The sequence below is a fragment of the Frieseomelitta varia genome, unplaced genomic scaffold (assembly GCF_011392965.1).
Source record: "Frieseomelitta varia isolate USP_RPSP 00005682 unplaced genomic scaffold, Fvar_1.2 scaffold_212, whole genome shotgun sequence".
NCBI classification, from domain to species: domain Eukaryota; kingdom Metazoa; phylum Arthropoda; class Insecta; order Hymenoptera; family Apidae; genus Frieseomelitta; species Frieseomelitta varia.
In genome coordinates, this window is record NW_025109884.1 from 50,214 (window position 1) to 67,698 (window position 17,485).

Genomic DNA, 17,485 nt, shown 5'->3' on the forward strand with positions numbered 1-17,485 from the left:
TATGTACATATATATATATACAAAATGAATTCTATGATGCATACAATCTTATAAATGAATAATCTTCAATGATTTTAAATCCTGTTTTATTTTTTAAATTCTCTCATTATTATGAAGATATCTAAATACGATAAAATGAGATTATAACTTTAAACAAATAGCCTTCATTTGTCGTTTTAAAAATAGGCAATAAATTCTAAATTTATGATAAATGGTGGCTACTTGTTCTTAAAGTCTAGTATTAAAATATTCGGTTTCCAAACTCCATAGAATAGGAGAATACATTTCTCTTCTGCGATTCATGGAAGGATGATTAAATTAATTCCTGGAACTTAAACAATACATAATACAAACCTACAAGCAGAAACAATGAAATTTGATGTCATTAATTTACAATACTTTTTTTTATTCCAAATGCTTATAAATTACGACGACGTTCCACTCCACTCATAGTCAATGAGCATTGAAAGAGATCAACCTATATTTTGTACATAACCATGTCTATAACTTCTCAAAATTTACAACATTCCTTTTCAGAATCTACTGTTTTGTGTATTAAGTTGAACGAATTTTAAAAATAGAAAAGGGAGAATAATAATGTTAATTGCAGGTACAGGAACACTATACTGATAGGAGTACAGTGCGCTATTTGTATCAAGTGTATTTAAATATCGTCGGGTCGCAGCTGAAAGCAATATTTCATATATAAAAAAAAAATTTAAAAATTAACACTTAAATGTTAAGTTAGTATGTTAACTAACCAAGTTTATGTATTTTCAAAATTCTGTTGCACCTTTTGCCATTTTGCAACCATACTAGAGACTTCTTTATGTTTTTTACTAATACCAATTCTCGTCTGAAATCACAATATATATAAGATGTAATTTCTTTTTAATCTGCAGTCAAATCAATCTTGCTTCTTTTATGCAAACATCTTACCCTCTTTCTCTTCTTTTCTTTCACAGCAGCTTCAACAGGAACAGGCTCTTGCTCTATTTCAATTTTAACTTCTTCCGTTGGTAAAGAAGATGGTTCTACTATTGCAGTGTCCTGTCTCTGAGGGGCTTTCTCCATCCCAACATTTTCTATTCGTGCGATGTCGCTGTAAAATGAATCTAACGCGGACACCAAAGACTCTTTCGCTGTTTTAACCGGTGGCTTTTCGATAACCTTATGATTCGTATATATCGGAGTATAGTCAGGTATTAGCTGTATCGCAGGCTGCACATTGTGCTTATGTGGAAGTACTAAGGCCGCTGGCTATTTGACAACAAACACAACAGGATTAATTACGGAAGTGATTGATTGAATGATATTAGTTATGTTTGATAACACACAGCGTGTAAGTGTTGATATGCTGGATATTGAAGATAGTGTTCTTGTACTATGGCTGGATGACTTAGAATAGGAACTGTTGGATCTCTTGCAGCTGCGTCGTAGAGCGCACCACCCTGTGATTGCACCGCGCCATAAATAATTCTCTTCAAAGCAGGTATTTCGTAAGGTGCTTCCGTCAAATCTACACCCGGTGGCAGAGGTTCCGCACTGGTTACATTTGCGAGATTGGCAGGCTGAGGCGACAGCAAGGCAGAGGATGGCGCAACAGAATTTTCTAGCTGTTTCATTTCCACAATCGCTGTCCCCTCTGCGAAAGAATATGTAAATTCAAATTAAGCATGCGAAGGAGAAACGTTCGTTTAATAAAAATATCCACCGTCTCCAAGTCGTTGTTTCTTCTCATCCAACTTCTCGTTACACTTGTCTTGTTTCCTCTTGTCCCTCTTCAAATCCTCCGCGTAAATTCTAGGCGGCGGAGGCGGGCTTGGATTTGAAATTTGGGGTGGAGGTGGAGCCTCTATGTCACTGTTCCTTGGAATCGTCATGTCCTCAGTTGTCTCTCCACCCTCCGATTTCTTTGTCTTTGATCTCAGTCCTTCTTCTTCTACTGTTGAACACCGTTATTCAATAGGTGTATTTTGGTAATTTAATTTATCAAGTGATAAAAAATTTCGCCATACCAGGGATAACTATCTCTTCTTGCTCCGTTGGAGGAGGCGTGGAGCAAATTTCCATCTCTTCGGCTCCACCGGCGATGCCAGTGTCCGGATAGGTCCATTGTGTAATTCCAGTGGTAGTGTTCTGGTAATAATATCGCTTATGCGACCTGGAAAAAAGCCCCACGGAGGGATATAGGACAATGACGAATAAGAGTCACTTACTTGCATGGTTTTTCTTTCTTTACATTGATAAAACGTTTGCTTACGGAGAGACATTACTCCATGAAAGGAACATACACTCCCGAGTTTTGAAGCGACTTATCAACTAGGAAACAAAAAGTTAATACTCCTACCTGCAGCTCGGCGTGCCATTAAGTCAGCGAGACCCTTTTATTATAAAAGGATTTAAGTGTTACTTAGCGCTTACATAGAAGGCGATGTCTTCCAAAAACACGAACATTGAGAATTACGTCGACAATATCTGCGTTACGCTAGCGAAATATTAAGCGAATTGATTATGCGTGTAACTAAGGGCGCAAGGGCCAGGAGGATGACTTTCGAAAATACGTAACGACGTGCACTCGTTGCAGAGAAAACCAAGGGGAACACGCCTTTCGATAGTCACATTTTAACAAATTTGTTGTTCAAATATGAGAACACAACTTTCCATGGAATGTATATTTTTTTTTCTTTTTTAACAAGAAGAAACAAATAACGTATAAACGTGACATTAAAAATATAATGCAAGAAAAAGAAAACTTTGTACGAGATATATGTTACGATTGTCTATAAATATCGTTACTTTGATGCTCGACTAATAGCTTTGTGTACAAGCTCGTTCCAATAACTCGATATAATCTGATCGATGTGCAGTTTCTTTGGGATCCTAGTTCTTCTGTGTAATTTCATCCGAAAAGAACTTGAGTCAACTTTATGCAAACTTTATTAACACTTAACGTTTTCTTCCAGCAATCTTGTTCTTTTTCACCTATCCCTTCAAGTTATCAAGCCTTTTTGAACATCCACATAATTTAATGTCTTTTTCAAATAGTTCTTAGCCTCTAACGGGTGGTCTCAGCCATTAGATTCTGTTTAATACAGTTTCTATCTTTCCATTTTGCCGAAGTGAGTCTCTGATTCTGTTCATGTTAGAAGTTCAGTTCTTGAAGTGTTCAAATATGCTGGATGATATAATCTTCATGCTTTAAATCACTAAACGATGTTTCTAACATCTGTTAACTCTTCCACATATACTCTTTGTTCATAATTTTAGATAACGCACATACGGTCTCTGAAGCTCCACTTCAAACACAGACCTATCTTTTTATTATTGTTTAAGGTAACGCGGCATTTTTTGTACACAATTACGTAGAAATTTTAAATAAATTTAAGTTTGATTCAAATATTGTCCCTTAAGGGACGTAATTAATGATCCTAAAAACTTTGTAAAGAATTTCATAATGTTTTACTCTGAAATTGATAAAATCAAATTGATTAAGTCTCTTAATTGTTTTCTCCTATTAAAGATATAACAATTCTTTTTTTTTTTGTAACTTGCAAGACTGATAAATAATTCGAAAAAATACTTTGTTTTTTGAATTCAACTCGCGGAAAAAAAATAATTCTAAACAAAAAAAAAAAAAAAACTTGAAATTCGTTATTACGATCAAATTTGCTTGTTTTGCTGCAATGATACGTGCAAAGATTACATGACTTGAAGATTTTTAGAATAATGACGTGTATAATATACACGATGTTTTGTATGGTACGATTCATGTTTATTTGTATGAAATAGTACACAAATTTTAGATGGTATACTATACCTATCCCACTGACATAGCCATCCGGGTGGTGCTGCATCTTGTTCCAAACGTTCCAATTCGTGACTGGTGTCACTCAACCATCTACGCAAGTAACTTTTTTCTAAACAACCCGCTTCCCACGCGACAAACAACGTCTGCAACATAATAAACAACACATTGTCGATTATTTATCAAACTTACGTTTATAACGGTGCAAAAAGGAATTTTATTTACTTGTAGCTGAATAGACATCAGTTGAACTGGCGATACACTTGGTTTCCCTTCCGACAGAAACTTCAGTTTCTCAAGTATGATCTGGGCGAGTAGATTAACCTCTCTTTCATCTTCCTTGGACTCAGCATCCGCATCTGGTGTGTTTGTTTCTTCCTCCGTATTGTTCGATTCATCTTTGCAAGTTGGAATATTTTCTTCCGCATTCTCGTTCACTGTGCTCGTTTCTTCCTGCTGATCAGCTTGAGTTTCGTTAAGATGCTCATCACAAGAGCTCATTTCATCCCGTTGCGTCTCTACTTCCATTTTACTCGTTTCATCGTTATTTGTTTTCATTTTCGTAGATGGAACTGAAAGAGATAAGAGTCGTTTTAATTTAATTCCGATTACAGTCATCGATTCATAAAATTTTCTTACCATCGAAAGCAATACGTTTTTTCCTCTGGAAAAATTTATTTCGACCATGTGAATTATCGACAAATTTGTTTCCCTTCTGCGTATCTTCCTCTGTTTTAGCAGTCGAGTCGTCTTTACATTCCAATCTTTCCAAAATATCTTCATTGTCTTGTTCTTGCACAGTTTTTCTTTCGCTATTAATTTCACTGTCGTTACTGTTTGCTACGTGATCGTCGTCAATTGTATTTTTGCGCGATGACACATTTTCCGCGGTTTCTTCGATTTGGGGAATTGGAAATAGGGCTTTTCTCTCCTGTTTCTCTCCGGATTCTTCCTCAACATCAGAATCTTCGTCGTAACCAGGCACCAAAGAAATACGAAAGTCCACGTCAGAATTAATGCTATGTTTATTACTGTTCTTTTTTGGTACGGATTCTTTTGTCAATCGGCTGTCGCTTTTAGCTTTATCCATACAGTCAGCCCTTTGAACTGTATCTTGCTTGATTTGGTTTTTTAAGTACTTTGTCTCTGTATCTTCGGCTGGTTTCAAGTCTGCCGATTCTATTATCGATTCTTCTTTGCTTTCATACATCTGATTTAGATTCTGAGAAATTGGTAACAACTGTGTTTGCATCATAGGAATCGGCGCTGACGACTTTTCAGAACATCTTGATTTTGGCGTTTTATTCGCACTTTTCACTGATGAAGATTCTTTCGTATCGTTTTTTGACCGATTCTCATCTGCTGTGTCCGAATCACTTTCATCACTCCCGTAGGATGTGATCATTTCTATTTTCCTAAATCATTAAATTATTTTTTTCTAAGACTAAACAGAGAGAGATTTAAAAAAATATTAATATCTTAGGGTTATACCCATCATCGGAATCGTTGTCCATTGTATCAGATGTATTTGCAGTGTCTTGATCAGTTTGGGACTCTTGTTTCTGCACGGTCTCATTGCAGATGTACCTATTACGATTTCGAGCGACTACTTCCCGTGGAATCATACCTTCTGGTATATTTTCATGAGATTGTTGATCTAAAAGAATCCCACACAATCAGTTGGAGAACTCACATCATTTACAAAACAAATAAAAATTCTGCGAGATATAATTACATATGACAGACGAGAAATCAACCCAATGAGACTCTTGCGTTGGTTTTACCACAGAGCTGGTTTTAACATTGTTTTTTAAGTACCGTAGTTCATCTGGCATTTCCCATGTTACCTCATTAGTTTCAATATGCCAATAGTAAGGATAACCTGAAGATTCATCTAAACATTCTCTCCACACTAAAATGATATTTGTTATTCATTAATGAAGTTTTGCAAGATTTCTTCTATAAATTGCAAAATCTGATACAATCTTACTGAGTGCCTGTTGATTTATGTGATGTGCTAAGCGATTATTGGAGTTTACTGTTAGAATAACATTATTAGATTCGTTTGAGACTGGCTGCTTGGGTGCAATCAGCTGAATTTCCTACAAAATTCCAAATATCCTATATGTTTTTAAATATTTTCTTAAAACCTGCAATCTTGGAAGAGTTTACTTACTTTAAAAAAATTATTTACTTGATCGTCTAATTTGCAATCCTTCTTTGAATCTTCAGTATCACTATCTGAATTGTAATGACAAAGTAAATTTGCTAGTGGATTTGCAGGTACATTCTGTCCGGGATAATCGTTACTTATATGTTTGTGTTTATCTAAAAAATGCAATGAAAAGACACATTGTACAAAATTTTAATCTATGTACAAGATTTCATTAACAATCTTCTCTTGATAAAATTGAATGTAAACTACACAATATTACTGTAATATACATTCAATTGCATGCGCTGTTGCAACAGTTTAGAAAGAGACATAATAATAATAACAATTTTTTGAACATATGTCCTTACTTTGTAAATGTTCCCCATAAGAACCTGGTTGCGACTGATTAAGTTCTAAAACAGGCCTTCTTTGACGCCGCTTCATAATAAAACATAAGTTATATATGTTATAGATAATAAAAATATCTGGAAATGTGAAAATTAAATTAGTAGAATATTAATATCATATTCAGTTGCTTGCTAAGTCAACACAAATTTGTACGGCAAATTTTACGTACACTTAAAATGAAAATGTATTTCCTTATAAACAATGCGCAAGAGTCATTCATAACCTCTAAATATAGACATATATATACATGTACATAGATAAATAATTACAACGTGTTAGAAGGAAGTAGAAATTGAACACTTCAATGATAATCACGAAGCGTACAAAAATACAATACTGTATACTTCACACATGTCTTAAAAAAACTTCTAAAAAATGTTAGACATTGCAAAAACGAGGTTATGTTGAACTATAATCAGAAGTTCATGTTCTTCACATTCAATGGCTCATCAACTCCTCTCATCGATCACTAAATCATTCATCGCTAGTTATACAAACTACAGGATAATTTGGCTACCTAGAGCGCCACCTAAATGGTTTCCTCTTCTACATCAGTATAGAACGTAGTTGCGGGAAATTTAAAATTATCCGTCCGTTTCTACATGGAATTCCTTTTTATTCGAAGTAATATCGCTAAGAAAATATAAATTCTTTTGTTTATATAAATGTTTAATTACACTACTAACAATCATTCTATAAATACAAAACATGAAAACCAAAGAATGAAAAATAAGAATGAAATCCTTGAGTTTAAGGGATTCGATCACGAGTGCAATTACTTATAACATATTTATTTATAATGCTTTAGTAATATATTCCTTACTGTAGACATATATTTATACCATATGGCAGCATAGTAATATGACATTGTATAATATACTGTGAGGTGACTGACAGAACGATTCATATTTTTAATTCTCTTTGTTCTCTGGTCAAACACCGACACTGCAATCGTATTTCATCCCATTCATACTCCACTCATTCGTACGTATTTCACACACGCGTATGCTCATTAAAGTTGTTCCAGCTTCGCGGTACGCGTGTCCAGGATTCTTCTTTTTTCCTCTAGTAACTCGCATTCCGTTGTACATCCTCGATCGCGAATCGATCGACGCTGGAACTCAAAATGGCGTACGCGAAAAAATCGTATTTCATGATCTTGTAATCCTCATTTACGCGTTACATTCGCCGTCGTTTTAGTTAATACGTCGTCAGGCTAATGAGCGCGTCGCAGTGCGCGCGCGTATACCGACCCCAAGTGCGAACCGGCACGATTAGTCGATAGTTGATGATCGCAACCAAGGTATCTACATATGTATACGTATATTATATGCAGCTCGTTTACTATGCTTCGTAACATTATCTCATACTTACTCAGCTAGTTAAAATATCAATGTACATTATAATATACTCTAATAACGATAATGCAACATCGTTAATTTATTATGCTTTGCAACTTAGAAAAATAGTCCTGGCTAGGCGTGGCCGCGTCCCGTGATACCTTGCAATTGTCATTCTATGAATTTTCTCTTCGGAAGATCGATATCGATCTTCCTAGGGAATTTGTTCTTCCAGGATGTGATTTAAGCACCTGATGGTCGTACCAATATATAGATAATATATCTCTATCCAGCAGTTGGCGAAACTGTGTCGTTATTCCCTAAAAGAATAATTCCTTAGAATAACTAAAAATGAAAGAAAAATATTAAATTAAAATTTACATTTGATTTTCACTGTTTTTTTTTTTTTTTTCAGATAATTCTGTAGTTTTTGCTGATGCAAATTTTGACCAGATATTAAATGTAGTGAAAATGAAATCTAAAGCAATGAATTGTGGAATGTAATTATGGGCTCACGACTGAGGAAAATATCCTAGAAGATCATCTAATTGACTAGATTTCTTAGGGTCTCCATAATTTAGAAGCAAGAATTTCTTCTAAATTGTGAAAAAATGTTCCTATACTTTCCATTACGAACTCTATTGATCTTCCGAATTATTTTCCCCAGGCGAATAACGGTGAATTACCTTGGTGAATCAAAGATGACAAACATTCGAACAGAACGATGTCGGGTAATTACAAATATCTGACTAAACAAGCTCACCGGGTAATTGTTTGTTAATAAGTCAATTATTTATTGTTACCTTTCAGCAATTAAACGAACGTTTAGCAAGAGCACGCGATGCGGTCACGGCACAATAAAATCTATTAAAAACAATCAACGGAACAACGGTAGTACTACCTCTCTGAAATTGTCACGCTCTACTATATGCCTACTGTTGATTTATAATTTGATCGACGATCGCGCAACACCATCGATCCTCCATCTTGAATTAGTGTGGACTTAACACTGACTAAATTATCACCGGAATCGGTGACGTTAGGACCCCGTTTTTTACAATTTTCTTCTTTCTCTTTTTCATACACTCGCGCGATATTTATCTTCTCGCTATCAAGTATCATTCTTTAACGCGCAGGCTGCCAACCTGTGATCGACAGTTGAAGAAGCGACCACAATAGAAAACATCGTATACTCAATATTCCCTAGATCTAGAATTCTACCTCTAGTAACTATTTATATCTCGTCGAGAATGATAAAATTACGCGTTTCTTCTTCTTCTTTTTTTCTTTTTTTTTTTAGTAATTTGAAGTATTTCGTTGCCTCGAAATTAATCAAATTATTATTATTATTTCTTGTTATTAGCGTTATCGGTCAAGTTGACAGCCTGCGTCATGAAATGAAATAAAAGAAAAAAAAAAAAAAAAAGCGCGGCCTCCAGCTTAACCGATTCCTGGTCAATTAGTAACTAATCAATCCTTCTCACTCGAACCACGTCATTAATATATTTCATGTTCATTATTCAATATACGTGATATCTAATAACGCCGAGGGATTCCCCCATATGATTCCATTTTCCCCTAGACTCTGTACACTTGCTTGCACTGCAAAACGCAAATGAGAAAATCGGAATTGATCGTTGTAATCGGGTGTTTGAGTGAGAAGGATATATCTTTTTTTGCTCCGATACTTCATCACGGGCACTACTATTGATAATCATTTGAATTGTTAATAAACAGTCATCGAGATCGAATACGCCACGACGCAATAAATCTTCTTTCACAAACAATGGAAAACAAAACACTATAGCCAAGCACGATGGGTGAAAAAGTGCCTTAAAGTATACGTATTATTATTATTATTACTATTATTATTATTATTAGTATAATATTAATTATTATTATTATTATTAATTATTAGCAATTCGAACGCACACATCGTTATTCATTTATTTATTTTAATATTATCGTTATCGATATTACTATTAATATTATTATCGTTACCATTATTTTTATCATTACAGTTTATTTAGAACGACATAAAAAAGTCAGTCCTCGAAAGCAGAAATTCCATTTTCACCCGTCGTACCTGGCTGGCGTAACACCGTAACTCTACGGCCACGGTGTGAACATACCGAACGAACGTAACACATTCAGACGAAAAAAACAAACCTCTCATCCATTGTATAATGACTCTTTCTCATATCTTATCCCTAGATAATTTCTTTCCTTTTCTCGTGGGAACGTTCGTTACGACGCGGACCTCAAAGCGACACTCGGACAAACGAATAACGCGTGATACGCGAAAACAGCGAAGAATACGAATATCCTATAATAACCCTCTAACTACAAAGAATTCCCATAATTGATCTAAAATTCAGTTATATTGCAGGAAATTCTATCTCGGTTTTTTTTTCTTTTTTTTTTTTTTTGGGGGGGTGTTGAAGTTGCTACACTCGTCATTCGCGTACTGTGCATCCGTACACTTTCTCGGAATGCGTCCGGCTTGGCCGAAAGAACAAAATGTTATTAGACTCTAGTGACATTTTTTTTTTTTTTTTTTTTATCTGGAGGATCACCGTGCTAAACGATAAGTACGTACTTCACTGTGAACTTCAGAGTGAATCCTCTGTTGAAAAGTGAGGAATCTGCAATAAGTTTCATGGGGATTTTTAACAATTGAAAGAATATCCCTAGACGAGGAGGAAAACTCCAGAAAAAGCCGAACGCATTTACAATTGACATTGTCACACACAAAAACGTATTTTCAATCTACTTTCTCATTCCCGACGCTATCTGTTATGTTCACACTCTTGTCGGTGCCTTATTTCTTCTTCTTTTTTTATTTTTTTTTATTTTTCTCATAGTTGATCTTTTTCTGGTTCGCATGAGCGGTCAATCGGCGTCTTTAGTAAAAGCGCGCCGCGACGCGCACTTATTATAATTGTAATTAATTATATCCACACGCTACTATATATTCTTCAATATATATATATATGTATATATTCAATATATATACATATATATATTCAATATATATATATATATATCTACTTGCTTGTTATAGCGATCAACGGATAGTTGTTTCTTCTTCTCTCTCATTTTTTTTATATGTATAATTTTCTTCTTTCTTGTTTTATGTATACATATATATATATATATCTCCCTCCTCCTCTTTCTCTCTTTCTCTTTTGCCCATTCATTCATACTTTTAGCCACACATTCGTTATTTCGGATCGTTCAGCAGCTTCGATCGCGGGATCGACTGATCGAAATTCGAGTTCGAGTGGAATTTATTCTAACGCTTCTAAGTCGCTTCTATTTTTTGTCTTTTTGTTGTTGTTGTTGTTTGCGCAAATACTGATACAACACTCATCCATTTGTTCGCATCACTGTCTTATCTTTTCCCTCCTTCTCTCATTTCTGTCTATTCTGGCTATTTCTCTCTTCTTTCTAAAATTAGTATTTATATACGTTCTATAGTTTCTCGGTAATTATACTTCATTCACATTCTCTCACTCGCCACCTTTCAGACTTACTGCTTTCGTTTAGTGTTTTCTCTCCGTCGTTCTGTCTTCTAGCCCTTCTACACACATACACACACGTATTCATACATGCACATAATATTCACTCATACGCAACGCGCTCGATGCACTCGATTTTGTAAATATATTTATAGACTTAGAATTTTCAATTCTCTTGGCGATTTCGTCGCCTGGCTTCTTTCTATCGCCTCATCGTTCTTGATGATTCCTTCATTTATACACAGACACGTATACACACCCTCGTTTCTCATTCACGTCCATTCATCCCTGCAACTGCTTATCAATCATTCTTTACAGATGTTGAAAGCATTGAAGAAGTTGATTGCACAATCGATTACATCTAACAAGAACACAAACGCTAGTGTTTGAAAGGTTTCCTGGAGTTTCTCGTTAACTCTGTCATCGAGTTGATCTTTCGTCAAATTAAACCATTGCACTGCGATGGATCTTATCGATACATGTTAACTTTGTAACAACCGGTCACAGCATTGAAACGTCTACGTTTACTCTCTCTCTTCTATGATAATATCTTACGTGTAACAGTAACTGATGTGCAACAAACTTGTCCAATCGATGGTGTATGATACAACAAGTGAATTGCAATTATTGTTACTCATCCACTCATCCATGTCTCTGTTCACAGAGAATGTGTTGTCACAGGCTCTTCTCTAAGCATTTCTATTCTTCCTCTCTCTCTCTCTCTCTCTCTCTCTCTCTCTCTCTCTTCATGTGACAGTGATTGATATTGTGTAATGGAGATCCGATGATCCAAGCCTCGATTATTATGTACACACATAGAGACTCCTATATGAAATATCAATTTGTACAAATCATAATAGAAAACGAACAGAAGAAAGAATGTTAAAAAATCGTCGATCAAAACATTTGGAATCAATTAAAACTCAGTCATCTGTTGAAATTACAAATTCAACTGCGATTCAGTTGTATCCGCTTAAAGTATTGTACTTTAATAATTAGTACTTAACTCTTCTTCCTCTTCTTCTTCTTCTTCTTCTTCTTCTTCTTTTTTTTCAACGTTATTCCTATTCCTCTTCTTCTTCCTCCGTCTTTTTTTTTCTTGTTTGTTTCATTTTTTTCTTTTACGAAGTTTCTTGATAATTATCGTTCTAGGTTATTCTTATCAGTCGTGATTATTGTCAAACAATCTGAAAGCAATAGGAGCTGTTTCGATAAACGATACCAGAAGAAAAGAAACCTTCACCCTCGTGCGAAAGGGTCGGTTAATTGTCGCTCGTTCGCGCCTAAAAAATCCCTTTTGTGAATAAAAAGTGTCAGTGGCTCCGGCGGGGGAATCGCGAGAAAATGAGGAAAGAATCGGACCGAGTCTGATAATACTGTAAGACGTGGGTAGAAGAATCGCTCTGACTATGAAAATAATTCGTCGATGGGCCTTGATGACGGAATATGTATCTTGATTTATGAAAATACGAGGTCAGAAGATGGATATGTTCGAAGAACCGAATGATTCGATGAGCTGCATCAGATCATTTCCCTTTATTATTGTCGAGAACTCTGAGCCGACGACTGAACTACGATTAAAATGAAAATTGAGAAAGATATAGATGATACAGTCGGGCCGGGGATTTTTGATTGACAAATTGAACAATACTTCGATAAATATTAAATGGCTGTTCATCTTCATTAATATTAAATAATATTGCTCTCTTGCTGACGACGAAGATTAGATATTTCGTACGTTTTCGCTTGTTGTTTGCACAAAAGTCCCCAGACCGAGGATCACAAATTGTATCACGAGTTCCTCAACTGACTTTGTCAAATATAATAATGAAACAAAACCCTGCGTTACGTCGTAAAACTTTTGAGATTTAAACGAGAAGGTCTCGCGATAATTAAGGAAAATGGAAGAATTTCAGGGTGCACGTTAGTGTTATCTAAATACATTTTTTTTTTTTATAGGATGGGGGGGGGAGAGGCTAGGTCGAAGCTGCGTACTAATCCTAAAAAGCATGTTTCTCATTTGTCTCGAAACGCGGCTCGTTCCCTATCAATTATTTAGAGGCCCTCTTATTTCTTCTCTTCATTTGTTTCGAGTCTCAAATTGGACAATACTCTTTTTCTTTTCACTCATTCGCTCTCTCTCTCTCTCTCTCTCACACACACACACACTCGCTCCTCCTCTGTCTAAGTACACCAGTGAACCTTATGAATTTTTCTCTTCTTCTTTTTCTTTTTGTTCTCGTAGGCCCATCTTTCTACCACAGAAACAAAAGGATCTCTTCTTTCTCTATGATATGTAGGACGATGAAAGCTTTAGGGTAAAACCTACGATCTAATTATGCCCCTGCTCGATGGAAGGATGGAAACGATCAAGCGTCGTTGATCGATGGATCCCTTTTAAAATCAAACTTTCCAAACTCTGTGGGCCCTCTCACTCTGACTCTAACTTTGTCACTGTCAGACCCGCAGATGCTCGTGCGTTCTAAAATTTTTATAAACTGAAACAACAAACTCAAATACTCTATAGTTTGGATTTTCCTGTATTTTCATGAACTTTTTTTGCACCTTTTACGTGTGCATTAAAATCCTCCCAGATCGGTCTACTTGTTATCATTATTTTGTAAAAACAACGATTCGAATCTTGTTCTCAAGTCTACCAACTAGACAAAGAAATCATTCCTCACCGGGAGGAAACGAAAAGAAGAAATCTGGACTGCAGATATCTGTGTCCAAGTTCACATTTTTACGAGTACAATTAAAAATTGTACTTGTACTATATTTTCGCGTACGTTACGTATTAAAATTTTCCACATTTGACTAAAATGGCAGGAAAATCCACAGTGCACTGATGATTGCTAAGAAAAAGTCGGCTTCCACCCAACGAAGGAGGGCCCACACCCTACTGGCCAACATTTCTGAATCCATACCCGTCTAATTCTCCCCCTTCGCGTCGGATAGAATGAACTCTGATTTGAGATATGTGTCCGCGGCTATTCCCTGGAGATAAGTGTACCGTCTACGTACAATTTCACATAATTACACAAGAAGCCTATATACTCTTCTGGAGAGATAAGCTACAATTATGCACGGTCGCGTACCTCAGTTCCGGGGCCCTCGCGCCTCTCAACGGCCTTCAAAACTGTACACCATGGATCAGAGAGAATATATAACCTGGCCCCAGGACAGCCAGCTTCGACCCTGGTACGCGTATGTTTTCTGTATACGTGTTTATATATATATATATACTATATACTTTATCCTTCCATTTCTTTTTTTTTTTTTTATCCGAATAGAATTGTGTCGCGCGCAACCGTGACCAAAAGACCAAGTCCAAAACACGTGACGAACGAGACTTTACTTATTTACAGGCTTCGCTGATCTCTCCTAACCTTACTTCTACGCATCGTGGTATCTTCTTCCTCCTTCTCTTTCGATCGAGAAGAGAAACGTTACCTGAAGAAATCCCCCGAGATGTGGGGGGGCAGCTGAGGAAACGACAGAAGAACGCGTGTTACATCTGGTTCTTCCTGCTCGTTTCCCTTTCTTCTATCTTTCTCTTCTCTTCTTCGTTCTCTCCAATTGAAACTCGTCGCCCTGACCTACTCATCTTTCGACGCGTACAACTGTCTCGCTTCAGTTTTTTTTTTTTTTTTTTTTTTTGTTTTTCCTTCTGAAACAGATCGAACTCGACTATTGGGCCAGCTACTTTTAACTATCCGCGGTGTGGCTGCTCCGTTTCGTTTTCTTCTTGCTCTTGCTTTCTTCTTTTGCTGCTTTGGAGTCGTTGAGCATGCAACGGGAGTGTTGTGAAGTTCGTCGTTTCTACGTCTACGTCTTCGTGGCGAACGACGGGGCTCGAGGAATTCGAATTGTTCTTCTCTTCTTTTTCTTTCGTCTTTCTACTCTCTCTCTCTCTCTCTCTCTCTCTCTCTCTCTCTCTCTCTCTCTAAGGTTCGCGCTTTCTCAGACCTCTCTCCAGGATCCTACCGCTCGTTGAAGATCATCATCGTCTAGGAAGGACGAAGGAAGAACAACATAAATCGTAGCCAAGCCAAGTTTATGATTTTTCTTTTTCGCGAATCGTCCCGAGGTTCAACCTTGCACGAGAGCTGCCCCCCTCCCTCCCCCCTCTACTTTTAACCTCCGCTCTTCTTTCTTAGGATCTGCTCTACAGTTTCTGAATAAGCTATTCGTCGAAGGGCTCGGGTACATTTAGAATCAGACTTTGGCTTTCCACTTCTTCTTCTTCGTTGTAGCGACATGTTCTGCTGTAGCGACTGACGTTCGAAAATCTGACCGCCTGAATCAATCGACGCGAAGGACGACTTTCGAACCGAATTGGAATTCAAACAACCTAGCTCTAGCTTCTGAGGCAAGCAACGTGCGAATGAAGTCGAGGAAATGAACGACTGAAGAGGGAAATCACGTGTCGAGATGCGGCGAACATTGAACGATCCCGAATGAACCTCGCGACGATTCGAGGACTACTATTTGACGGGACAGAGCTTATTAGAAACAACATGACCGACGAGCTACTTTTAAGTTTGCAATCGTGGAAAGAATCGACAGCTATACTCGTTCGTTCGTTCGTCTCCTCTTCGTCTTTTCTCTCTCTCTCTCTCTCTCTCTCTTTTTTGTCAATTTTCTTCTTTTTTCTTTAAAAAATTTCTCTCCCTCTGGGCGCGACGATCGCACCCCCACTGGTACTAATTATTCTCTGCATCTAAATCATAGAAAAATCATTGGAAAAAACACCCATTTTCTCTCTCTCTCTCTCTCTCTCTCTCTCTCACACACACACACACACACACACACATACATTATTTTTTTTGCTTTTTTTTTTTAGAAACGTTTCAGTATGACAAACATGGTCCATCGTATATACGTAGTTCAATATATATGTTAGCGCTAGGATTCGACGATTTAAAAAGACCTGTATACGGGGGAATCGGAAACGACGCTGGTCATTCACGAGTCATTGAAGAAGTCACGCGCTGCTCCCATCTCCTCAAAATAATATATACCTTTTTTGTTGGAGAACTCCTCCCTCTTGTCTGAAATTGTGCGGAAAATTAGTTCTCAGAACCGTCGAATTCTTCTTCTTTGTCGAATGACTTGAGGACGAATCGGTGCTTGACTCTTCCTTTTTTGTTACATTTGGCGCCCGCTTCGTTGGGAAGAACAGCCAAAGGATGCCTCTTCTCCGCAGAGAATTTCAATTAAAAATCCTTTGTGCCTTTTCTTCCTTGTTCTTTTCTCTTCGTTTCTCTCGGGTTTCTTAGCTCGAAAGTAAGCCACCGAACAGTCCTCGAATACTCTTCAGTTTCTTCTTATTCGAAGTGCAAAGAGGAAGATCATTATCATTATTTCGAGTCGAAGGGTTTACGCTCGTTTTCTTCTTTTCTAATGAAAAAAAAAGTCGTTTTCGAGAATTCGACGACTCCGCTTCAGTGAATCGTGCACGCAGCGCGTACGAGCGCGACGGCCCTCTCTCTCTCTCTCTCTCTCTCTCTCCCCCTCTCTCCCAGAAGACCGGCGCGCCCCAGCAGGTTTATCAAAATAATATCGGCCTATAAAATATCGCGGGGGTCGTCGTAAAGAAGAATAAAATCGCTCGAAGATCGTGTGCCACGGTAGAAAATACAAGCCGCCGGGTTTCATTTTCAAGTTTCTCTTCTCATGGTCGCGCAGCGATGATCGTTCGATGAAACGCGACTGCGCAACTGAGAATCAGGTAATGCGAGCACAATAAAAAATTAGAGATTCTTATGTCGATATTACGTCGCCCCTTGCTGCTCCTCCTCCTCCTCCTACTTCTGCTTCCGTTTTCCTTTCACTCTCGCTACCTTCGTCTTCATCAACCTCTCTTCCAAAGTCACCAGAGTGGCTCTCGACCCTCTTCTTCTTCTTCATTTTCTCTTCCTAAGGAGTTTCGTTGTGAGATATCGAGATCAAATGTTCCTTTTTTTTTCTTCTTTTGGCAATCCTCCTTGGGTTCTGTTTCAAGCAATTCTCTCGCCGAGAGCAAAGAAGATAGAAAAGGAGAGATGGTCAGGGAGAAATGAGAGAGGTCGAGGCCACGAATCTGCGACGCAAAACTCTCTTCTTCTACGGCTCTTTGGATCAAGGGGTTCCCTCAATAACGATAACCACGCCTCTCGAGGGATCTCCAGGTTGTCGTACAAATGAACATCTTATTGCGTGTGAGTGTGACTTCTTCTTCGAAATGAAGCTTGGAATTGAACAAAAAAAA

At 37.3% G+C, this 17,485-nt stretch overlaps 1 protein-coding gene and 1 long non-coding RNA gene across 4 annotated transcripts; both read right to left on the minus strand.

Moving 5' to 3' along the window:
* Positions 1-69: 69 nt before the first annotated feature.
* Positions 70-6,951, minus strand: LOC122527144 (formin-binding protein 4-like). 3 transcript variants are annotated; one of them, XM_043651060.1, is made up of 15 exons: positions 6,541-6,951; positions 6,332-6,448; positions 5,985-6,136; positions 5,799-5,910; positions 5,544-5,720; positions 5,300-5,465; positions 4,448-5,223; positions 4,034-4,380; positions 3,821-3,954; positions 2,019-2,164; positions 1,715-1,948; positions 1,338-1,645; positions 940-1,260; positions 762-856; positions 70-685 (listed from the first exon to the last, which is right to left on the minus strand). In XM_043651060.1, the coding sequence occupies exons 2-14, from the start codon at positions 6,405-6,407 to the stop codon at positions 767-769; spliced, it is 3,039 nt and encodes a 1,012-aa protein (XP_043506995.1). In that variant the 5' UTR covers positions 6,408-6,448; positions 6,541-6,951; the 3' UTR covers positions 70-685; positions 762-766. The 3 variants fall into 3 exon arrangements, with proteins under 3 accessions (XP_043506995.1, XP_043506997.1, XP_043506996.1); XM_043651062.1 differs by having other exon boundaries at positions 1,715-1,942; positions 6,541-6,950; XM_043651061.1 differs by having other exon boundaries at positions 1,715-1,945; positions 6,541-6,947.
* Positions 6,952-12,364: 5,413 nt separating this feature from the next.
* Positions 12,365-16,597, minus strand: LOC122527145. Its single transcript, XR_006306290.1, has 2 exons — positions 16,052-16,597; positions 12,365-15,166 (listed from the first exon to the last, which is right to left on the minus strand). It is a non-coding gene; the product is annotated as an uncharacterized LOC122527145 (long non-coding RNA).
* Between the last annotated feature and the right edge of the window lie 888 nt (positions 16,598-17,485).

Coding starts and splice junctions, on each gene's coding strand:
- LOC122527144 (XM_043651060.1), bottom strand. CDS start 6,407: ATGAAGCGGCGTCAAAGAAGGCCTGTTTTAGAACTTAATCAGTCGCAA. Junction 5,466..5,543: donor TGATTTCTCGTCTGTCATAT/GTAATTATATCT, acceptor GGATTCTTTTAG/ATCAACAATCTCATGAAAAT. Junction 3,955..4,033: donor TGATGTCTATTCAGCTACAA/GTAAATAAAATT, acceptor ATTATGTTGCAG/ACGTTGTTTGTCGCGTGGGA.